The sequence below is a fragment of the Solanum pennellii genome, chromosome 8, assembly GCF_001406875.1.
Source record: "Solanum pennellii chromosome 8, SPENNV200".
NCBI lineage: Eukaryota > Viridiplantae > Streptophyta > Magnoliopsida > Solanales > Solanaceae > Solanum > Solanum pennellii.
The window spans coordinates 59,230,703-59,256,967 of NC_028644.1; the positions used below are offsets into that span (position 1 = coordinate 59,230,703).

The window sequence follows — 26,265 nt, forward strand, 5'->3', positions numbered from 1 at the left end:
ATTATTTAGTGATTATTCCTTTTTAAAATTATTCTCTCTCCTAAATTTCTCAATTCTATTATTTAACAATTGTATTCTTTCAATAAAAACAAATAATAAAAACATAAATAAGATACATAACAAATTAAAATTTGACATTATTAATAAATACTGAAAGTGTTGACAATGGGTCTTATTAAATGTTAAAATAATGACATTTTGAAAAATTTTCCTTTCTTCTATTGTTCCATAGCTTCTTCATTATAACAAGGAAAAATCCGATCGTCGTGGATACACTCCAGAGATCATTCACGGAGCATTGATTGAGACGCCAAAGCACAAAAAGGACTACCAAGACTTGCCTCCTGATAAAGCGCAAGCAGAGAAGTACCTTGATGACTTGTTGCAGTCAACCCTTGCCTCTTAGTGAATTCATTTTTCTTCCATGCAGAAAATACTTTCAAGTTCTTCAACTTTGATTTGAAAATGGTTATTGAAAAAATATTCGAAAATAGATCTAGATTGTATTTTTTATATTGGATCTTCACTTTTAGATCTTCACAAGTTACTATTTCGAATATTGTATTTAAATGTTAGATGGTCGCTGAGGTATTCAATTTGGTTAATCTGTAATATGTTTGGAATACAGAAAGTGAATGATTGGATTGTTTTTATTTTTTTGTATGTTGAATGCTTGGAATATAAAATAATTCGAAATCCTATTTAGTAGATGTTCTAAATATTAGACATTGAATATGATATTTTTAGAATACATAACAAATAAGAAATACATTTTTAAAAAAATACTAATTTTGATTGCTACTATGATTGTATATTTGTATGTTTTAATGACTGAAATACAAATGTAGTTGGAATTTTAAGAAAAAAAACGTACAAATCAATGTTGTATCCTTTATAAATGAACACAATAGTTTACATAAGTATATGGATACAAATATGCTTTTTAAGTAACTTGAAATTCAATTGATTATATCTATTTGTATAAATACAAACTAATAAACAAATACCAATGTCATTATACAATGTCAAACATAAAAATCATAATGAATATAAATACACGTATCATACATATATGAATGAATACTATCAATTACTTTTGAAATTGTAATTGATGAAAATTTTAAGTGATATGTTTCTTTTTTTAAAAATATCATCTCCAATGGTTTTCTCCTTTTTATTATTAAATGATGTATTTTAGAAGAATAACAAAGTAAAAATATTGACATTTTTAATAAATATTGAAAATATTAATAAAAGATCCAATTAAATAGTAAAATATTCTCCAAGAATCAAATTCTTTTAGGGAACAATGTTATATGTAAAATGAGGATGTTAAATCATTTAAAAAAAGAAATTATGTGAAAAGTTTCTTTGATCAAAGGAGTTAAAAATCACCATCTACTTTGCACAATAGTTTTTTTCAATCTCTTTCATTAAATTTTAGCCAATTATCATATAGATTACAACCATCGTCCTTGCAACACCTACACAGACTATTTTCAACAATTTCTTCTCTACCCTCTTAATCTTCATGATCCTACCTTGGGAATGTTCTCTATAAAATTTAAAAAAAACAAAAAATTTAAAAGCTAGCTCAGGAAGGGGTAGCTCAATTCCATATAAGCAAACTATCATTTCATTTTTCAATTATTATAGGACTTTAACCTACTATAATACTCTCATTCACGCTCAAAAGTTCAACTGGACATGAACTGAGATCTCAAACAAGAACGAACATAACTCTCATATCGAGTGAATATATAGTATTTGGTTCTAACTCAATTCAAAAGGGTAGCTTATTGATTTAATTTAATTGATAATTAATCACAAGTCCACGTGGGTTCAACATCCAATTTTTACTCATTTCAATACTTGACGATAGTGTAGTTGCGTGTGCATATGGCTGCAACAAATACTCGTAATTGATGTCCATTTATTTTAAATCATCAATTCTAAAATTTGTTTTTAAAAAAAAAATTTAAAATTCAGTCAAATAGTATCACGTAAATTCAAAGTAATTTCAATCGGTAAGAGATATTTATTTCTCGTGGTAGATCTTCTTGTTGCAAGGCTGATAATTCAGCAGCTATCTTTATTAGCTAGATTCTTAGCTACTTTGGCTAGGCTATGCTTTTGATACAAGAATTCACATGATATTCATGTTAATCCCTTCACCCAAAATACAGACATTCATGCACACACTTTCATAAATTAATTATACAATGACATGTTCAATCAACTATCTCACGAGTCTATCCAATTTCATAAAATTCCATAAATTTGATAAACTAATTAACTGATTTTTTAATCTCAAATTTCTGGTAAGTCACATGCTAACTTCACTACCTTTTTTTTTTTGCATGCTATGGAAATATATAACTATCTCTTGCAACTTGCAACACAAAAGGCCTAGTGGAACAAATATCTCATTAATGCATGGCAAGTGAACTTAAAAGATTTTGTTTAAAAATAAAAGTATTACTTTCTTAATTTTTAATTTGTGTGTTTTAATTTGACTAGACACTAAATTCAAGAATATAAAAGAAATTTTAAATTTTACAATTCTAAGCTAATTTAAGATATATGTATTCTCTCCATTCATTTTTATTTGTCATATTTGAAATTGACACATTCATTAAGAAAACAATAATTAACATGTGTATTTATCATACTATCTCGATTAAACGATGTTTAGTATTAGGTCATGAAAAATGATCTGTGAAATAAGTAACTAATGCTAGTTAAGGGTAAAACATGAAAAAAAAATCTTTTCTTAATATATTAACTAATGCTAGTTAAGGGTAAAACATGAAAAAAAAATCTTTTCTTAATATATTAAATGTGGCAAATAAAAATGAACAGAGGAAACTGTGGGAAAAGAAAAGGAAGGAAAATCCATAGACCAACTCCATCATCTCCATTCTCCAGCCCATAGAAACTACGAGATCACCTCGTAGAAATTACGAGATCACCCCTATGACGCCTTCAGCATCCAGAGGTCTCAGACCGACCATAGACCCTATCAATAAGTGGAACCCATTAACTGTTTATGCTCAGGTTGAGCAGTCAAGGTCGGAGAAGGACAATAACTCATTCGTAAAACCATCATTTTTAATACCAAAGAGTCGGGCGGAAAGGAGGGAAAGCCCTTCGTTAACATACAAAAACATCTTTATTCTCATAGTCTGAAACATGTCATCTAAATATTGAAACTAAAGAGCAGTCAAATTAGAAAATATACATTTTTTTTAAATAGAAAAGGGAAAATAAGACAAATAAATTTAAACAAATTAAGAGTAATATTTTAAAATGTTTTCTTTTCCTTTTTCTTATCTGTAAAGATAGTCACCCTTAGCATGAGAAATATAGTTTCAAAAATTAATTAGGAAGTACCTATCCACTGATGACCAAGAAAGTTTCTAAAATCCATTGACAAGTACCTATCAACTCATATGTTCACTTGTTCTTTTTCTAAGATTTATCTACCTTTTTGGATCCTTAATTTATCATCTTCAAGTCAGTGAAACCTATATATATAGCATTTGAGAGGTGATTGATAAGCAAAAGATCCTTCTTTCTTTATACATAGGAAAATTGTAGTAGTATTTTCATTACTCTGGAAGAACAAACTTGCCTATATATCATGGTAATATATAGTTAGAGTTTGATTTCATTCACACACACACATTTAGACATGTTATGTTTCTTTAGTGTTTAGATCAATATAGAGTCACATATTCTTTTTAATTTAATACATTTTGATGTTCACTCATTAGTCAGTATATGTATAGTTTTAAACCATTTTGATGTATCACTACACTTAATTTATTCATATATTCTCGAGAAATTCTTGCTGAATTATGGGTGTTTTTGGTTTGGATGATTTTTTTTTTTTTTTGGAAAATATGTGGTTTTCTTATTTATTTTTTGGTGTTTCACTACTAAAAATAAAGATTTTTTCCATTTATAATCAGTGAGAAATTTGTGCTATAGAACATGATACCGAACCAGTTCACTGGAAAATAACATGGTGGAAGACCAATCTCATTGAAATAGTGAAAAGCTTACTAATTTTTCCATATGAATAGTTATCAATTTTTTCTTATACCATTCAATCAAAATATTTTTAGGAATAACGGTTAAAAATTTGTAGTGGGAAAATAGTAATTTTTAGTAGTGATTGTTAAGTAATAAGTAGAAAATATTAGTTCAAAAGTATTTATTATTTATATAAACAAGTAAAAGTGTGGAGTGGCGAAGATGAGAGCTAGGTATGAGTGGTTTGGGTGGGATCGGATTTATTGAGGACTTATTTTCAATACTTTCATTAAAAAAATTATTATTCTCATTTTAAATTTTTCTTTTAAAAAAAATTGACCAATCAAACATGAAAAAATACATCAGAGTAGTTTGACCTATATTTCTAGCCTAAAATATTTTATAACATGTTTATTTCTTGGTTTAAACCTAGTTTTCTTTTGCCATGTAAACTAATGAATTGAAATGCTTGCTTTGTTATTTAGAGTGGACAAGTATTAAGGAAGGTGGTATCAGATGTATCAGTTGAAATAAACAAAATTGGCAAAGACTTAGACAATATTTGCCCAAATATTGATGAAGTTACACAAGCAGAATGTGAATGTTGTGGCCTTAGAGAGGATTGCACACAAGATTACATAAAAACAATTAAAGATTCTTATTCAGGAAAATGGGTGTGTGGTCTTTGTTCTGAGGCTGTAAAAGAAGGACTTATAAAAAGAGGATCAATTGAAGAAGCTATGAATTCACATACAAAGTTTTGTCAAGAATTCAATAGTTCAACAAGACTCAACCCAAAGCTATCTTTTACTATGGCTATGAGAAACATTGCAAGGAGAAGTCATGAAAATAAGGAGAAAATCAAGTATCATACCATGTCAAAAATTTCAAGGAGTTCTAGTTGTGTTCCAAGAATTGACTTTACTACTAAACAATCTTGAACTTGTTCAAGAAAATGTCTAGAAAATTTATCAAAGTTCTTGTCATAAGATAAATTTAGGTTACATATTTTTCGTTGCTCATGTTTTAATTATTGAATGTTATAATACTATATTATTGAGTATATAATTTTCTTATACTACAATAAAATCTATCTTTTAGTGGCCATTAATTAATGATAATAACTTACTGTTGTTAAATATGTATTTTTAGCAGCAAATTAGAACTCTTTGTGCATGTCCCTAAAGTCTATAGCGACATTAAATCCAATGACAATTACTCTAGCCGCATAAATTGTAATTATTTCCAAGACTTCGTTAACAATTTTAGGTTGTCTAATGTTGTAAAAAGAAGAGATAAAAATTAGAACGAGAAACTTTCATAAAAACACATTAGTGTATGAGTTAATTACTTAATGTATCAATAGTTTTAATAATTATATATCTTATCCAAGTTACTTTTAAATATATTACACGCACATTCTTTAGCAATTTCAACTTGTCCAATGTTGTAAGGAAAAAAAAACTTATTGATCTTAGGAAAAAGAAAAAGAAACTTATTGTTATAAAAGAAATTCAAAAATTGTTGTAAGTCGAAGTGTGTTACAAAATCTTTGTGTGAAACTTTTACTAAATTTTGAGCTTATTTGTTGTAAGTCGAAGTGTGTTACAAAATTCTTGCAAAGTCGAATGTATCTTGCATCTATCTCTATGTGTATATTTTCCTTGTATCTATTATATATTATGTATATCCTTTTGTGATATACATATCATAGATTGTTATATACACATGTCATAGTGGTATTTTCCAGTCTCGACTTCATATTTGAATTTTAACTCCAAAAATAGAAAAACCACATCCAATGTCCCTCAATTCTTTTTTCTTTTCTTTATAGATAAGTATTAAAATCAGGACTCCACCATTGATGTAAGCTCCATAGGAGCATATAAGCTCCATAGGAGCATATCTCATAATGTGAATCAATTTGAGAAAATGAAAAAGTACATCTCATTGGAAAGATCAGTGTGTATTTATATACAATGCTAATGATGTTGTATTTAGTATAAGCTAACTAACTCAATAAATTAATTGACTAACAAACTAACAGAAACAATAACTAAAATATGCTAACTCAGCATCTAATTAGATAACAACTATCTTAACACCCCCTCTCAAGTTGAAAGTGTGCTTCTTACATCCAACTTGTCAAGTATGGCTGAATGTTTAATTCCTGTCAAAGCTTTAGTCAAGATATCTGCAAGCTGGTTTGAGGTAGTGGCATGGTGTAGGGTCATAAGGCCATCATGGAGCTTGTTCTTTACAAAATAACAGTCAACTTCTATGTGTTTAGTTCTTTCATGGAACACAAGATTCCTGGCAATGTGAATGGCTGACTGACTATCACAAAATACTGCATACGATGTAGAGGTTGGCACTGCTAGCTCTTCAAAAAGTCTATTCAACCAAACCAGTTCTCCAACAACCTTTCTCAAAGACCTGTACTCAACTTCAACTGAGGATAATGACACAGTCTCTTGTTTCTTGGATATCCAGCTAATAGGAGTGTTTCCCAGCAGCACAATGTACCCTGAAACTGATCTTCGAGAGTTAGGACATGCTGCCCAATCAGAGTCACAGAATGCCCTTACTGTGCAGTCATGACTATTAGACATGAAAATTCCAAGTGTGGATCCTTTTTTATGTATCTCAGTAAATGAAATGTTGCATGTAAGTGAGGTTCACTAGGATCCTATTGAAACTGACTTAAGTGTTGAACTGCATAGGATATATCCAACCTTGTATCGGTAAGAAAATTCAGCTTCCCCACCAATTTTCGATAAAAAGTAGGGTCTGATAAAATTGTTCCTTCCTTGGCTTTCAACTTTACAGTAGGATCAAGTGGAGAACAAGAGTTGTGACAAGTTAGGCAATCAAACTCTTTTAAAAGATCTAGTGCAAACTTTCTTTGTGAAATCAAAATCCCATCATTTTTGTATAACATCTCAAGGCCTAAGAAGTAATGCAACTTCCCTAAATCCTTGATTTTGAATTTAACATGCAAGAAACTTTTGAGTGATTCTATATCTGCAGAGTCAGTACCTGTAAGTAGAACATCATCCACATAAACAGCTACAAACACAGTTGAGTTGTGAGTTTTTTTTGTAGAACAAGGAATAATCATTGACTGAATGTGTATAACTTCTGGAATACAAGGCAACAATCATTTTTTCATACCACTGTCTGCTGGCTTGTTTGAGCCCATATAGTGATTTATTCAGCCTGCATACTAGGCCGGTGTATCAACTAACAAACCAGGGGGTGCCTCCATGTAAACCTCCTCATGCAAATCTCCATGGAGAAATGCATTGTTGACATCATGTTGAGAAATACTCCAACCTCTCTTCACATGAGTGGCAATCAATGATCTCACTGTTGTCATCTTCACAACTGGTAAGAGATTTCCACATAATCTATCCCTGCCTGTTGAGTATAACCCTTGACAACCAACCTAGATTTGAATCTCTCAATACTCCCATCTGCCTTGTGTTTTACCTTGTATATGCATTTACAACTAATGACTTTCTTACCTATTGGGAGTGGTAAGAAATCCCAAGTGTGATTTGCATGTAGGGCTTCAAACTCTTGAGTCATGGCTGCTTGCCATGCAGGATTGATAGCTGCTTCCTCATAGGTCATTGGTTTATTATCATGACACACATTTTGTAACAAAACTTGACTATCAGGATATAAAACATCAGGAGTGATATGGTGGTTTTTAGAAAACAAGGCATGTAGAGACAGGGAAGAAGTGTGTTGGTTATGTGCAGTATTAAGACAATGATAATCATTCAGGTATGCAGGTGCTTTATGAGGTCTACTTGATTTTCTCTAAGGAACAGGTTCATCAACATGTTAAATTATGGGAGTAGTGACAGGTGATCTAGTATTTGTAACACTTACACTTTCATGACCATTTGAATAAGGTACAATCATAGGTGTGACATCATAGTCAAGACAAGAGTTGATAGAACTAGGAGAATTAGAAGGAATGCACTACAAGGATTTTAAAACAGAATCAAAAGATGCACCTTTGGGTGCAGATGCAAAGGAAAAACACTTTCACAGAACACCACATCTCTAGAAACATGAATCTTTCTTGTAGCTAGGCTCGGTACTTTTTATCCTTTTGTTCCAAATGGGTACCCTTCAAAAATATGAGGTGTTGTTCTAGGTTCAAATTTGTCCCTATGAACTTTTAGAATGGTGGGATAACAAAGACATCCAAAACTTTTTAATGCTGAATAGTGAGGAGGAACTCAAAAGGACATTTTCCATATAAGTAAGTAGAAGGTAGTCTATTTATTATGTGAGTGAATGTCAAGATGCATTTTCCCCAATATTTATGTGGTAAGTGAGATTGAAACAACAAGGCTCTGGCTGATTCTAGTAAATACTAGTATTTTCTTTCAATCACACCATTTTGTTGTGGCGTATATGGGCAGGACCTTTGATGAATTATGCCTTTGGATTGAAAATAAAGAGTGACTTCATGATTTATGAATTCTAAGCCATTGTCTGACCTAATGGTTTTCAGGGATATATCAAACTGTGTTTCAACCATGGAAATGAAAACTTTGATTACTTGAAGAGCATTACTCTTGCAGCTTAAAAGATGTGTCCATATGGATCTGCTCTAGTCATCCACTATGGTAATGAAATTCTTTTGGTTATTATGAGTGGGAGTGTGGTAAGGTCCCCAAAGATCCACATGTAAGAGTTCAAACAATTTAGCGAATTGAGTAGTGCTTTTGTGGAAGGGTAGTCTAGTCTGCCTAGACATAGGAAATCCTGGACATAGAAATGGTTGTTTGGTTTTAAAGGTTGTAGGTATATGCTGTATGGTTCTCATTTTTGCAAAAGGTACATGACCAAGCCAATTTAGCCACAACAAATATTTATTATCCTTTGGAATCAAAATTGAATTCAAAACAGTGTGCTCATGATAAAATGGAAAAACAAGAAGAATCAATAGTTCTCTTAGGATTGCTATTTATCAAGTATCTTGAGCACAAGAAGTACAAGCCATCCCTGCACTTACCAATCTCCTGAGGCCTCTTCGTTGAAGAGGCCTGCAATAGACAAGCAGTAGCAGTGAATGTCAGAATGCCCTTTAATGGGGAACAGTTAGGGCATTTATAGAAATTAGATTGAATTTGAAAGATGGCACATACAATACTTTATACAATATGATCGTAGGTGTAAGTGTTACATCCCCTATCTCAGTTGCTTTTACTTAATATCCATTTGGTAGGCTTATCAAGATAGGATATGGTAAAGGTCTAATGTTTATCAAGAAGGATTTGTGAAAGCTCATATTGTTCGATGCCTCTTAATCTAAGATCCATAAGTCAGATTTTAATTTAAAATGTTTGCAAGAAAATTTACCAAAATCAATAGAGGATGTACAGACTACATTACCTGCAAAGTTCACAGAGCCATTACTCACATCAGGCCTGTCTGCAATTGCTCCAGCATTGTTCACTTGGAAATGGTGTAGCATTGTCATTATGTTGTGGTATTGCTCCCTTGACAAATTCACACAGTCACCTGCATCTGTCTTTGTTTGATTATTCTCGTCACCAAACATTGAGTCAACTAGCGTACTATGGACATTCCCTGCAACTCGTTTTCCAGAGTTGTAATTAGAGTTATATGCCTGTGTGTTCCTATTAGAATTGGGATTTTTTTGATGGTGGATTCTGCTTGTTGTCTTCATTCTGAGTACCTTGAGGGTATCCATGTAGTTTGTAACAAGTCTTGGCTATGTGTCTTGTTCTTTTGCAGAAATCACAAAACAATTGAGATTTTTCCACATAGTTTCCTGTAGATGTACGTCCTGTATTACTTGTGGATCCTCTAGTGAAATTTCTAGATCCTGAGCTGCTAGCATTGAGAGAGTTAGAGTCCATATTCATCACATTATGTGGTTTGAATTCTCGTTGCTTTTCCTCTTGAATCAGGATTGAAAAAGCTTGAGCGATTGTAGGTAAGGGATTCAACATAAGGATATTCCTTCTTACTGCAGTGTAAACCTCATTCAACCCTATGAGGAACTGTATCAACCTACGATCTTGCTCAGCCTTGTGCATATTTTTTTTTTGCTCCACACAAACAAACACAAGTACAATGACTCTTAATGCAGAGATTGTTTAGCTCCATCCACAACTTCTTCATCTTAGTGTAATACGTAGTGATGTCAAGAGTACCTTAATTCAAATCGTTGATTTCTTTCTGGATCTGGTATGATTTCACCCAATTCATCTGGTCATATCGGTCTTCAAGCTCCTTCCAGTGTTCTATTGAATCATTAACATACTCTACACTACCCGAAATCTCCTTGGACAGAGAATTGAGAATCCACGATGTAACATGTCATCACATCGTTCCCATTGTCGAAATTGGATGGAATTAGCTTCAGGTCTCTTACAATCGCCATTAACAAAACCCAATTCGTTCTTCGCTGAAAGTGATCGAAGTACACTCCGTCGCCATGATCCATATCCTCCTCCGTCGAATGGAATAGGAATGAGTGCTGCGCCAGGATTATCAGAAGGATGCAAATATAGTGGGCTAATTGATTTAATCCAATTGGGACCTCCTGTTGTAGCAGTGGTAGAAGTAGCCGGTGTTGAATCATCGATCGCCATGAGAATCGAAGAAATTGAAAGATAGAGAAGATAACCCAACAACAATGGAATGCAACAATGGCAACAAAAACCACAGAGAAGGAGAAAAATAGATTTGAAAATTGAACCGTAGAGGCAGGCCAATGTGAAATCCTCGGTGAATCTTCACCTATGCTCTGATACCATATTAAAATTAGGACTCACCATTGATGTAAGCTCCATAGGAGCATATCTCATAATGTGAATCAATTTGAGAAAATGAAAAAAGTACATCTCATTAACAAGATCATTTGTATTTATATACAATGCTAATGGTGTTGTATCTAGTCTAAGCTAACTAACTCAACAAATTAGTTGACAAACAAACTAACAGAAACAATAACTAGAATATGCTGAATTAGATAACAACTATCTTAACAATAAATTCATATAAGGGGTATAAGACTAGAATATTAATGTATAATTTTCTTGGGACTTTGCTGTTAACTAAGGTTGACATATATGATTTTTGTGGTTTCTGTAATGTGTTAATGTCTATTATGTCTAAAGTGTTTGATTTTTGACTGCCGCTATTAAAATATTTTTTATTTTATTTCTAAAATTTATTTAAATGTGTAGTTTAAATTTATTCAAACACAATAAATAATACAATTAATTATTGGAGAGCATATTAATACAATTATACAAATCTAAGTAATGATTCGCAAGTTTCAAATTATTTTTATGTAGGTACGCAACACTGTCACATTAATGTGTGACTGTATTGAGCTATTAGAAATTAGGGTCGGTATGATTTTTGTAATGCGTCGATGCAGGGGCGACTCTATAATTTAAGGCCCGTGATACAGGTCTAATATAATGAAAGACCTGTTTACGGGCTCAACATTACAATATTATATATATTTATGATATAATTTAATTAGTTTCAAAAAGAAAAATTATTACGACATTTTCAAATAAACATGATAAGAAATAATAATAAAATATCACATGCTCCAGTGATTATGTTAACATCGTGTCAAACAATATATTCGAATTAAATAATTAATTTAATAATATTATTTTTCTATTTTATTTGAAAATCATCGAGAGAATAAATTAAATTATGAGTCTTAATATATTAACAATTTGCATAAACTATATGAAGATAGAGTCTTATTGATTTATCTATAGATCAATTCTGAATACATTTAAAATTTGTTTTTATAGGTGTTTAACAAATAAAAAATAATGACCTACTTTTAAAATATATTTTTAAATGTTGAAACTTAATTTTATTTATTTTTAATTTAAATTTAATATATATTATTAAATTATGATTGCACTTATTCTTTTCAGGTATATTAATTAGAGCCAAAATAAAAGTGACAATAATCAATTATATTTTCAAATAATGAATTTTTATATTAAAGTAGACAGTTTTAGTAAGTATAATGAATAGAAAAATATTAAAATTTAAATTAAAGTAATAGTAAAATAGAGTAATGAATATATACACAATAACTCATAAAAAAATTGAAGTAATAACAAAATATATTAATAGTAATAACAATAACTAAAGATGTTTCTAGATCTATTTAGTTTTCTTGTTATCATTCTTGTTAGATTTTTGTTAGCGTGTAGTTGAATTTTTACCGTCGATCATTATTCACTTCATTTATAAAAAGATATTTCTAGAATTATTTGTTTTTCTTGCTATTTCTCTTAATATATTTTTGTGAGAATGAACTTATATTTTTATTCTTGATCGTCTTAAATACAAATATATCATCCGATTCATTTTTATTTGTAAAGTTACTTTTAACATCATTTTCTTCCATTTCAATCTAATATATATTATTAATTTCATCACACTTATTTCTTTTCAAGTATATTAATTAGAGCCAAAATAAAGGTGAAAATAATTAATTCATAATAAATTTATATATTTAAAGTAGGCATTTTTGATAAGTACGATGAATATAAAAAATATTAAGAACTAAATCAAAGTAAGTAAAATAGAGTAATAAATATATATCACAATAATTCACAAAAAGAAAGAAAAAGAAAAGAAAAGAAAGTGAAGTAATAACAAATTAAGTTAATAGTAGTAACAATCACTAAAGATGCTTCTAGAATATTTAATTTTTTTGTTATCATTCTTGATAGATTTTCGTTAGCGCGAAATTATTATTATAACCTTGATCATTATTCACTTTATATATAGAAAGATGCTTCTAAAATTATTTGCTATCTTTCTTATTAGATTTTTGTTAGAAAGAAGAAATCAAGAAAATAATGTTTACCTTCTTACATTTTTGTGTTAACGTTCACATTAATTTATTCTTTTTTCAACAAACATATTAAGGTGGTACCTAAGTTATCATCTTTTTGAATTAGATTTTATGGTCTTAACTCTTATTTTCATATTAAATTTGTTGTTTATTACGTATAGAATTATGTTAGTTGTTCATATAATGATTGTATTAGTGAGAAAATATTTTTCAATGCTGAATTGATGAAATATTTACGTTAGATTAATAATTAAAAAAAATAAATATATGAATAATTTGCAACTAAAAAGTGTAAGGAAAATAAATTTAAAATGAATAAATATGAGGTTTATTTAGATTTTGGAGGCATGTTAAGATTTTGGGCCTCTAATGAAAATTTCGTTTTAGGCCTTCACATATGTTGAGCCGCCCTTGCGTCGATGTATATCATGTCTAATATGAAGTTTCTATGTTAGTTATTAAAATATTTTAATATGTTGCTTAAGATTATTTAAACATAATAATTAATAAAATTACTTAATCAGATAGCGTATTAATAATAATATAAGTACAGATTTAAAAATTATATAATTTTTTTTAAATATATAAAATAAGATATATAAAAATGTGGAAAGGTTAATTATAAAGAAAAGTGATTGTATTCGTATTTTTGTACATACGAGAGTATACCAAATATTAATTTTATACGTATTTGACCATTAAGCAGCGCGATTGTTCATTTCAACTGTTAAATGTAACTTTAGAATAGTATTTTATTTCTCACATTATATATGACTTAATTTCTTTTTTAATTGATCTAAAAATTGAAAGCATATTTTTTTTTAATATTTAGTAGAGTAACAAAATAACAATTTAATTTATAGTGTTTATTTTATTCTTAATAGAATAATCTATTCAAGCAAATATTTATAACTTATTTTAGACCATAAATTTTAAAAGTTTTTTTCAAAAAAAGAAAACTCTAATTATTTTGAAAAAAATAACTAATTTACTTAAGGAGTAAGATTATGTGTTGTTTTAAATGCATTGTGTGAATTAATTGTTATTGACCATAATGGAAATTTTATTGAAAGTAATAAATATGCTATGATGACAAGAGGAAGGTAAAAACTAGTCCAACCACTTTCATAATGAAAGTCAAGTTTACAATGTAATATTAAATGAGTTTGAATTTTATTTATTTAATTTTTATATGAAAATAAACTAGCAAAATTATTTTAAGTTATTTTTCCTTTTATGTTTTTGATGCAATTGAATTCAAAATAAATAATCATTACAATTTTATTGAATGTCCTAATAAATTGACATACAAAAACATTAATTGTACGTTACAAAACAATGTTGTGCACCCCCTATAAATGACATGGATGTTCCTGTGAAAAAATGATCAATCAAACCTTATTTTCTTAATTTTTTTCAATGGAAAGGAAGACGAGTAGAGGTAGGCAAAAAATAGAAATGAAATTGGTTGAATCTAAAGATGCTCGTTATGTTACCTTTTCAAAAAGAAAAGTCAGCTTGTTCAATAAAGCTACTGAATTTTCATGTTTAACTGGAGCTGAGGTTGGCATTTTCCTCATTTCACCTAGTGGAAGGCCATATTCACATGCATCCACTACCATTGAAAGCATAACTCATAAGTTTCTTCAATGGAAACTTGAAAATCCCAATGTTGCTAATGTGGAAAAATCAAATGTCTTTAAGACGTTTGATGATCTTTATGAAGAAGTACAAATTATGAATGAGAAGGAAAACAATCGAAAATGGAGGCATAAGATTTTGTACCCTGGTTCAGAAGCACCACCGGATAAGCAGAGGTTAGAGCAATTGGTAGCACAAAAGCTGCGCTTGGAAAAAATAAAAGAAGAGGCAAAAAATTATGTTTTGGCTGAGAAATTCGAGTTTGATTTGAATGTTGTCCCTGGTTCTGGAACTCACTAATGCTGTTGGAGTTGTTAAGTTTGGAACTGGTGTTTTGAAGAAGCAATATTATCGAGTCTTTTAATTTTGTAGTCAATTATGTTATCGAGTCTGTTGTCGTAGTAAGTCTTTAATTTTCAGAAAAGAATCAAGTTCTTGTGTTTTGTATCCTTGATGGAAAATTCAATAAAATAAACTTCAGTGTGATTTGTGATATGTTCTAAATTAAATGAACAAATTTCCAATTAGGGCAAAATTATATAGTCGTGACCTAACTCTATATGAAGATTTCGTTTCATAACATACAAGGTCCAATCCTTTCAAGTCTACGGTACAAAAAAAAAGGACTCAATTGATGGGGGTTTAATAATGGGGGTTTCTACTACCTCTGCCAAATTAAATTAAATTCAGAGGTTACTAATTTTTGTTAGATTTTCAGGGTGATCATACCTTAAAAAATCGCACCCAATTTTCTCTCTTCTCGAAAAAACCCTAATTTATACAATGATCATGAGAATGAAGCTAGGGAATTGACGGTGGATCTCCTAGCCATTCTTCGAAAAATGACCTTCCATCTTTGCAAGTAAGTTATGCTGATTATGTGATATTGTAAAATTTAATTTTGATACTATCTTCAAGCTAATTTTTTATTAGCACTGATTGGAGCTTTTTGCTTCTTCTGGATTTGGCTCAGAAATAGCGCTTATCACTTTCAAAAATTTTTCTTTCTCTGTTGTATCTTTATGCGATTTAAATTACTTTTTGGATTTCAATGTGAAATGGTTTACTTGTAGCGTGATTCAATGTACTGTTTTTTTTGGATTTGGATATGAAATAGTATATACCTTATACTGCTCATAAGTTCAAAATTCAGTGATTTTCTGTTGTGTTTTTCAGTGATTCAAATCAGTTTTTGGATTGAATGTGAAATGGTGTACTTGTAGTGCCAATAAGTTAAAAATATAGCGTTTTATTATTGTTTTTTGGATTTTGATGTGAAATGGTGTACTTGTAGAGTTCATAAGATAGCCTTTTCCTGTTGTATTTTTTGTGATTCAAGCTATACTTTGGAGATTGCATAAGTTTGAAAATATGATTTTTAATTTAAACAATCTTGGTTGGTTTTCTCATGGCGAGCAGCAGCATTACTGCATTTTGAAAATATGGATATGTGAGCAATGTCTTTGATCAATTTTCTATGTTAAATTTCAGCTTTTGGGTATAAACTTTCACTTGATATAAATCTTTATTTGTGATGCAATTTAACAAGTCAATATCGGTGCAGGTGATATCTCTTTGTTAATATTGTAGCTCTCTCCATAAGCTCTTAATTTCACTGGTATTTGAAGATTTCTTCTCTGTACGTAGCTTGATAGAAAAATTTCAAAATTTGTACAATATGATACTGTGGGATGCAGACGTACGCATGCCGTAAACTTCTGTCGAAATCATAGTTTGGTTGGTAATAACTTTACATGAACTTTTGGACATATATACAACCAAAAACTTAAAATTTGCTTTTTTTACTTGTATTTGCAATCAGTATGTACATACTATTATCCTTGTAAAATCGCTTCTTTTCATTGGTTTTATGCGACTGTCGATTTCAAGGTTGGTTGAGAACAAAGATTTTACATTGTGCGTTGAAGCTTTCATATCCATTATCACTGTTATGCCGACTGAGATCTTCATTACTGTTTTCTGAATATAATTGTCCCAAGATATTGTTTGACCCCTATTTTCATTACTATATTATTTTGATAGAATTGATTTCTAATTCCATTTTTAGTACAGAATTAAGAACCAATAACCAGATAAAGTGTAAGAGCTCCACCACACACATAAGAATGATAAAATAAGAAATATTATCACTGCCTTTGTTACTAAATGTGAATTGTTTGGAGTTTAACACTGCATATCTAGCAACTGATAACTTATAGTGCAGAGTTTGGAGGCATGATCACTTTAAGCAACTCTTTATTTGATTACTGTATTTTCAAAATAATTAAAATTGTTGAATTTTTATAACCTCTGCATATACTCTACCATCATCTTAAACTTGAACTGATTTATCTTATTGTACATCAAAGAAGAAGAAAAGGATAATTTTATTTAGTATTTGGCATACCACATGATAGCATACAACTTAACAAAAAAACGATAGAATACTTGAAAAGAAATGTTAGCGTTCTACATTATAAAACAAGGACTAACTTAAGTTGTAGTCCCAGCTTAAGGATTGTCGTGCTCCTTTTCACCTATTATTTCTTATTTTAATTTGAATTACCAGTATGTTATTGGAGTTATCTAAGTGATTCTGCTTATTTTTTTCTATTTTAGGGGCAGTTGTTAGCTAGCAGGAAAATAATTCTCAAGAATGTTGAAGGAAGAGTTAGAGATTATTTTGCAACTCTCTTTTTGTGTATATTGAATGAGGAGGTGTTTGTACTATGATCCTCATGAATTATTATGTCTTGTCTACTTTATGTTATGACTTTTGTTGATGAAAAAAATTTACATATGCATTTTGTTAAGTGATAGTATATAATCGCCACTCTTATATATAGTTATTGCGGCAACTTTAAGACTTTCTGTGGCGACTTTGGTCACCACCAAATACCAGATTTCTTGTAGTGTCGAGAATCGCTCTGTGTGATATGAATGACGAGTGTCTGAACCTACATCATGAAAAGACGTAGACACATGTATCTGGGATACAAAATAAACCTCGCTCACCTCCTTCGCCTCTATCCCATTTCGCTCAACAGTCTCCTGTGTATTTGGTATCTTAGATACATGTGAATCACATTAAATATATACAAATACATGTATCTAATGTAAATCTAGTGTGGTTAACATGTATCTAAGTGCACTTTCCTTAGTATATGGTAGGAAGAACTTAAGTGATGGTAAGATGCGTGATATTTTAAAAGTACAGATAATAATAGCATATATAGTAGTGTAAAGTATATCTATTTATGTGATTTTTCCATTTTAATATGGAAGTAATAGATACAGGGTGGTCCGTTTCCTACAATCCTTTTTGTTAGTACACAACACATCATGTTAATCAAAAGAGTAATGAGCATCTCACATTATAAGTGTTACCTTTGATCTATATGGTCCCAAATGTTATCAACTCGAAAACCTTTTCGCATGCATGCTATAGGAAGCTAAGTCATAGACATCCGGTGTGCTTTGGTAACTTTGAAAATGATTTTCAAAGGGAAATATATATTTCATCTGACACTTTTCTATTTTTGAGAGTCAAATAATATAAAGTTGACCTGGAATAAGCACACAAAATCTTCATTTTTCTCGAAATGAAAGTTATGTATTGGAAACTACGTAAAAATACTATAAGTCACAATAATTGACAATTCAAAATATTTAATAGATATATGAAAAATTTACGGTCAAACATATACTTATTTAAATCTCAAAATACAAAATTTGTCATATAAATTGAAACAGAAGAAATATTTTTTCTAGAAAATAAATGGTTGTCTTATATATTTTCTTTATGTTTAATATTTAATAAGTATGTAAAAATTGTTATCCTAAAAATATTTATCTTTATTAATCATGTAAATACATAGGTGTGGCTGGGGTGGGCCGAGGATGACAAGGGCTATGGTGAGAAGAAGACAAATACAGTGAAATGTAACTAATGAAAACAAAAAGTTATTTTTTTAATCATTTTTAAGAAAAAAAATTTTCAAACGAAACATTAAAAGATAATTGAAGTATTTTTCTTTTCGTACCAATCACACCCTTCGCCATAGTTGGTTATATTATAGAGTAAAAGTGAGTGTATCAACTTGCAGTTAAGTTCCACAATCCATTTTCATATTTGTAACGTGAAAGTAGTGGACCACACTTCTTTTTTGAAAAAAAGAAAAGGAACTATGGAATATGATCATCTACTAATATAAATCTTCATCAACTCAAGTGGTGAAAGAGCTCAATAAGATCATGACATGTTGGCAAACTAACATTTAGTTTAGTTTAAGTATCTAAATAAAATATCCTGACAAACTGATATGTATTATATCTAATTAGGACTTAGGTAATTACTATCACAAATGTTATGTAAGTTTTTTGCGTTAGGTCATCATGCGATCACAGAAAATTGTTGTTGTCATAAAATATGAAATTTCAGAATTTGTAGGTTATTTTAAGATTATTGAGACTTGGTAGCTTGAGATGAATTGATCTTGAGAGGGTTTTGTCTATAAAGATTGGGTAAATAATTATGGAGTAATTTGTTTTAATCATTAAGTACCCTGATAAACCACTTGATTTAATGCTTAATTAAACCATGAAAATTTGAAGTAGAAAATTGGAGGGTTAGAACTAAACTTTGGAGAGTGATTAATAAGAATTTGGGGATCGATTTGAAATCTAATCATAGAATTGAAATAGTGGGGATATGAATAACAGAGCTAATTTGGGATTTTGATCAGAGAACTTAGGTGTGATTTTTGTTGATTTTGACCTAGATTATCACCTATTAAATTGTAGAAATTGATTCCTTTTAACTTTGTTCAACATTCTTTGTAGTATAATTGACCCGATTGGATGCGCTTGAACATGAAAATTTGATTTTGAAAGATTGAAATCTCACTTTAATCGAGGTAAGTTAAGAGTTTAGCCTCAACATGAGAAACATTTTTCAAATTTATGTTTTGTACACAACTTATAATGTGGGGATGGCGTAGACCGGGCATGATAAACATATATATGACTAGCAAATAGATTGTAGCCTTATTCTTATATTTGTATATGGGAAAAAAAGATAAATGTATTTCCAAACAATCATAAATGATATACAGATATCATCTGTCATACTTTTGGGACATTATTATTTTACTTGAGAATATCTCTTGCGTTATTAAAGATGATTTTCTGCCATTCAATCATTGTTAGACCTCCAACTAATAATTGTGAATCAGTGGGAAATTCACTTTAAACCTGTAATCTATCGTCAAATATTTTGTTAAGTTAGTCTCCTAGCTAGCATTCAAATCGAGTTCACAATATATGAGTCAATAGGCCTCTTTATCAAAGAAGTAGTAGGAAAAAAATTAAACAAGAATAAGCAGTAAAATCTAGTAGACTTATAATTGTCAAAGAACAAAGATTTCTTTAGACATATAAAAAGGAACTTTTCCAAGTTCACATTGACTAAAACACTAACATATATAGTAGGCGTGCTTAGTGCATGCTGCAAGTATTTCCACTCTTATACCTTCCCACTAAGGACGGAGCAACAATATTACATTTCACACCCGTAACATAGCTTTGGTTCAAGTTCTGTATTAATATATTCACTGAATCGGTAGAAATTATTGATTTTAAACTTGTAATTATAAGAATTACTGTTTTTAATTATAAATTTTAAATTCTAGTTTCGCACCAGTACGTCATGCCCACATTCAAAGTGTAATGAAAAGTCGTTTTCAAATTTCACTTAAGAAGCTACCACTTCGAATTTTTTTAAACATTTATATGCTTCATAACAATATGTAAGTGCGGAAGTGTCGAGTTGAAACTAGGATTCTTAATGCTTGTTAGGATATATTTAAATTATAATATTCAATGTGATGTCAAATCAACTACTCCATATGTTAATTATATATATAATAATTGAATGAGTGAGCTATATCTTATGACTTACCCCAAAAAAAAAAAAATCAGCTCGAGGTTCGAAGTTCGGACAATTCATTAATTTTTTTTATAAATTTTATATTTATATTAAAAAATTAAATAATTATATATATATATATTAACTTGTAAATCTTAATAATTAATTGACAACTTAATGATAAGGAAAAGGCAATGAAAATACCTTTCATACTAATGTTGTGGGTTCAAATTCACTATCAATCTTCTGTTCTAAAATTTTTAACCCCCAAACTTCTAGTCCTAATTCCGCCTATGTTACGATACTTTACATCCATGAGCAATTTTTAAATACAATCATAGAAATGGACATTCAGAATTACATAGAGCTCTGAATTGGTAAACATACGGGGTGGAGACTCATTGAACTATGGTATCACTATACCACTGTTCCGATAAATATAGACCGGTCCAAAAAATAATATATCATCTGTCTCAATGTAAGTTTGTATATGTATAGTATTTTAATTTTAAAATATTCATTTTATCTCTAGTAGGATGATCTATAGTTATATAAATATCTGAATTACTTTAGATTATTATTTTTTAAAAGTTTTTTTTTTCAAAAAAAAAAAAAACAATCGTATAGTCGAACATGATATAGTGAGGTTCTAAAGCTTTATTTTATTCTATCCCAAATTGATATAACCTAACTAGCTAAGTGAAATAAAAGAAGAATGGTGTCAATGTCATATACCACACACGATGATGGAAGAAATATCTATTATACAAATATTACCTCATTCATTTAAATTTGACAAATAACAATAATTCTAACACCCCTAAATTATGACATTACAAATTTATTTAATGGAAAAGTAAACGAATTTCCATTAATTAAAAATAGCATTTCTTTCTTTTTTCCAAAACACAAAAGTAGTTTGTTCATATCCATTCCCCCACTAAATGATACTTACTATTATAAATATAGTATTTCTTTTGGAAAAGGGTTCGACAAATATTTTAATTTTGATTTTATTACGATATTAAATTTTATGCAGGACCTTTTTAATACCACAAAAATAATTTTTAACTGCAATAAATATTGACAATAAAAAGAGTGTTAAAGTTTTTACCGGCATTAGATAAGTGACATTAGAACTAATACCACTAAGAGCTTTAGGTACATATACAAAGTGCTAATTGTCGCTAAAAATACATACTTAACGATAATTAAGAATTAATTACCGCTAGTGATCATTTTGATCTAGTGTTTACCCCGAACTATTTAATAGAATATTTTAAAGGTATATATATGAAAATCTGTCCACGTCGACATATTACTATTTATATTTATGCAATATGTTTTATGTCCAGGTGGACAAATATATACCTTTAAAATACACTATAAATAGTGCAAGAAGTAAAAGGTCCTTTCCAAAGCTTAGTATCATAACAACAATTAGGATCAAAATTTGAATTTATTTCAGATCCTTTTCCCTATGTTTTTTAATCTTATAAAAGCTTGTTAATTACTACTATCTTGTGATTAAAAAATAATTTCTTAAATAACCAAAAATGGACCTCTCTAAGAACATGAGGCCCAATAATTTTCCTTTTATTTTTCCTTAAAAAGGAGACCCTAATTAAGGGGAAATGGGTCGGCTTAACGTCATGCATACCTCTTCTCAATACAATTAATTGAAATTTTAGAAAATAATTATAATAAGATTAACATTATTTTATGGATGTTTGGAACTAAAAGTGCTTAATTAATTAATTAGTGTTTGATTACGACTAAACCACTTAGCTTTTGGTTGTTAGTGTTCTCTTTTGGAGCATAATGGCATAAATAAACTTTCTCATGTATCGACAAAAGGAGATGAACTGAATCAGCAATTGATAGTGCCACACAATTAATTAATTAATTGGATTGATTAACTTAAAAATAGATATTTAATTTAAAGAAGTAAGTGGAAAGTGTTCACATCAGTATAACTTCAAAAGAAGAGAGAAAATAGTATAGTGCATGACAGATAGATAAAGTAGTGGGAATTCAACTCAAATAATGTCGATAACTATATTGATAAACTGAGATACAAATGCATTTGTTGGTGAATTTATCAAAAATTATAGCAAAATAACAAGTAACTTCACATATATTAAACATAAAAATTATATTTATATTTATTCTATAGTTTGTATTTTTATTTGTATAATTCACTAGATTCATCCAATTTTATATAAATTGTTTAGTTTAGTATAAATTTATTTATATATTGTAATGTATATAATAAGATCTGTATTTGTATAACTATAAGTGTATGAGACGAATATATATATATTTGTATTTGTACATACACTTCTCTCTCTCTTTATAGAAACACAAACGTATTTTATACATCTTAAACCGAAATGTATAAAATGACTAATTGTATATCAAAAATGGCTAATTGTATACCAAATGAGATGACAAAAAATTGAGATGTTTGCTGCCAATTACAAATTAAATAAACTATGATCATAGCATTTAATTTTAATTAATAAATTGCTATTTCATACAATTTTTCCTAAAAGAAATAAATATTTAGGGTAATATAGATAAGTTGTGTACACAACTTTCTCAATGTTAGGTTTATATGAACTTAATATTTTTTTTTGAATGAAATATAAATATATATGTAAAAATTACTAAGATTACAATAAAATGTAACTATGAATTTACATTTTTAAAAGTACAATAATCTTATCATTGAAAACTTTAAAAGTGAAATACATAAAATTTAAATTTAAAATTTGTCTCTAATCTCATATCTAAATATATTGTCAAGGTACATATAAATTGACCCTAATACCACCACTTTCAAGAAAATATAATATTTTGCTAAGGTGCGTTTGGTGGGTTGATAATCTTTCCAGCACACTTTATTCGTATTTGATTGTCATAGAAGTACAGATCTTCTAATTATTTTAATTTTGCATACATGTAATATATTAATAAATTTTACAAAATATCTAGGATTGATTGATAAAGAATTATCAAAAATAATCAATTATAGAAGAAATTAATAACTTTGCATCTTAAAGAACTAGACAAATAAACTTCATAAAAATATATATTAATTTATTTTTGTAATTTAAGGTCTTCTTCAATATAGACCACTTATAATATACTTGAGCCGTTCCAGTCCCGTAATAATCTCTTTTACCACAATTCATGGGTCAACCTTTCACCAACAAAAAACAAAAGTATAAATACAATTAGATATTGTGTCTAAGACAATAATTAGCAATCATTTGAAAAATCTATACTAAGATGGGATTATAATGAGCTTCACAATGAAGCTACAAGGCATGAGAGTTTTTGATAATAATAATTAGGAACCAGCTTATAACCTTGGTACAACAAAAACATCTGTATTATTCTGTTACTTTACCCTTTTTTTCATTTGGTTTTTTGTTGGTCGGGTTACACTAATGTTTTAGATTATTATTAATGGTGTAGTGGAATAATTAAACAAGGGCACGACTGCACCATTTACATATATAATTAAACATAACAGCTACGTACTATGTTTGGTCCAATCGATGTCAACAAATTTTAATGAAAATAGCCGCTTAGAAAAAAGGAAAAAGATTTTCAATACAATACTAGTAAATTTGTAAAGGAGGATATAATATATGATTTTTTGTTTTGTGTTTGTCGTTTATTAGCTAATGAAGTAGGTGAAATTACAAAAAACTAAAATTTTAATTTTTACATGTATTATGTCACGTAAAACACGAATATCTACTTATTTAATTTTATATAATGGGAAACTTTCGCATGTAATCACTCAAAGATAACTTAACTGTGCTCCGTAGCTATAGTTTGCTAATTATGATTCATAACTACATGTTATAGGGAGGAGAGTGGCGAACGAGATTGGGAGAGAGATAAATTATTATATGTATATCGGTTAGATAATTGTATATATGTAACTGTTGTACATATGTATTTGTATATCTGACGAGTGAGATTGGAAGAGGGATGAGAGAGGCGAACGAGATTGGGAGAGAGAGGAGAGAGGCGAGCGAGAGAGGGCAATAATTTGTATAATTTGCGGATGCGTTTGTATAATTCACATGTTTTTTTGTATAATTGAGTAATATAAAGTTGGAAATTATACAAATGTGATAAAACTCAAAATAACAAATTGATATAAACATAAACATATCAACTTTAAACAAATATACAAGTTATATTAAATAAATTACATTATACAAAATCCGGAAATGGATCTTTATAGAAACTTTTAAAAATTATACACAGAAAGATTAAATGTATATGGTGATAAAATTGAAAACCAAAGGAAATCCCTGTCATATACAAATACAAATCAAACGAAAAATAGTTAATTGCGAATTATACAAATGTGACTAATTATACAAACTTGATGTCAGTCTACGTAATTAATGGTTAATGTTAGTCGTCGATTGGTAATTTTAGCAAACTATATCTATGATGAATAATTAAGTAGTACTCCCTCCATTCCATAATAACTTAAACTTTGAGTTGTTTCACACCCTTAGAAAAGTAGGTTAGAACATAAATTAAATATAATTTTCCATTTTTACCCTTATTAATTATTGTCAAAAATAACTAAACATTAAATTAAAAATACACAATTATATATGATGTCAATAATAACATATAAATTAAAAATTCTAACTCCGACGATGGAGGTAGAAGACAAGGGTAAGGCGAAAATCCCTAGAAAATGGAGTAATAAGAGAAAGCATGGTGTTGACAAAGACGAGACGCTCTATATTCCTTCGAGAAAGAGGCACGCACGACCTTCAATCACTCTTTGCTTTTCTCTAAAAAGACATTCCACTTTTTTCATTATCCCCACATTCTTTTGCTTCTCTATTTGTATCTATGCATCTATCTTCTTTTGAAAAATCCATTACCTTTTTGCCCTCACCTTCTTTACTCTGTTTTGTTTTGGGTCGATTCGATTATAAGATTATTAATTATTATAGTATTTTTTTTATGTGGTTATTTATTTTACGATGAATATGAACTCATATTATTATCTTTGTATTTATCTTTTCACAATTTTTTTCATTATTATTGAATATTTTGTACCTCTCAAGTCATTGTAGTTTGAAATTGTTTTTTTAGCTTTTTCAAATTTCAAGCTTTGTAACAAGTCAATACTGATTTAATATCATTATATCAACTTATGAAATTCAACATTGTTTCATTATCATTATATCAATTTGACAAATTCTTGAATCTAATTTTATTGTTTTTCATTTATTTTAGACCTTAAATCTTGCTGAGAAGATCTTGTCTCTGTCCACGAAATTCTGAAGGAGATTAACATAATAAAAAATGACTCATGAATATCTTTCATTCACTTATTTGAAAATATTCTAAATCTACTACCACTACAACAAAAACAATCTCTACCGACATTAAATATACGCATTAATAAAGAATAATAAAATATTTATCGACATTAATTAATTATCATAGGATTTAATGTCGCTGTAAGCTTTAGGAATATTTATAAAGAATGTCAAATGCTACTAAAAGTTCATTTTAATATTCAGGATTTACAAACAGTTCTAAATTAAATTTAGTATCACAATAACATATTTTTTGAATCAATATTATTTAAGTTTATCATGTTAAAAGATATTTTTTCTAGAATAAATAAGTTTCCCAGAAAAATGAAAAAAATAGCATCAGGAAAAACAAGTAACATAGCATGACATTACGACCCCCCCCCCCC

At 29.1% G+C, this 26,265-nt stretch overlaps 1 protein-coding gene across 1 annotated transcript; it reads left to right on the plus strand.

Moving 5' to 3' along the window:
• The first annotated feature begins 14,395 nt into the window (after nucleotides 1-14,395).
• On the plus strand, nucleotides 14,396-14,878 carry LOC107027776 (agamous-like MADS-box protein AGL29). Its single transcript, XM_015228846.1, has one exon. The coding sequence runs from the start codon at nucleotides 14,396-14,398 to the stop codon at nucleotides 14,876-14,878; it is 483 nt and encodes a 160-aa protein (XP_015084332.1).
• Nucleotides 14,879-26,265: the final 11,387 nt, after the last annotated feature.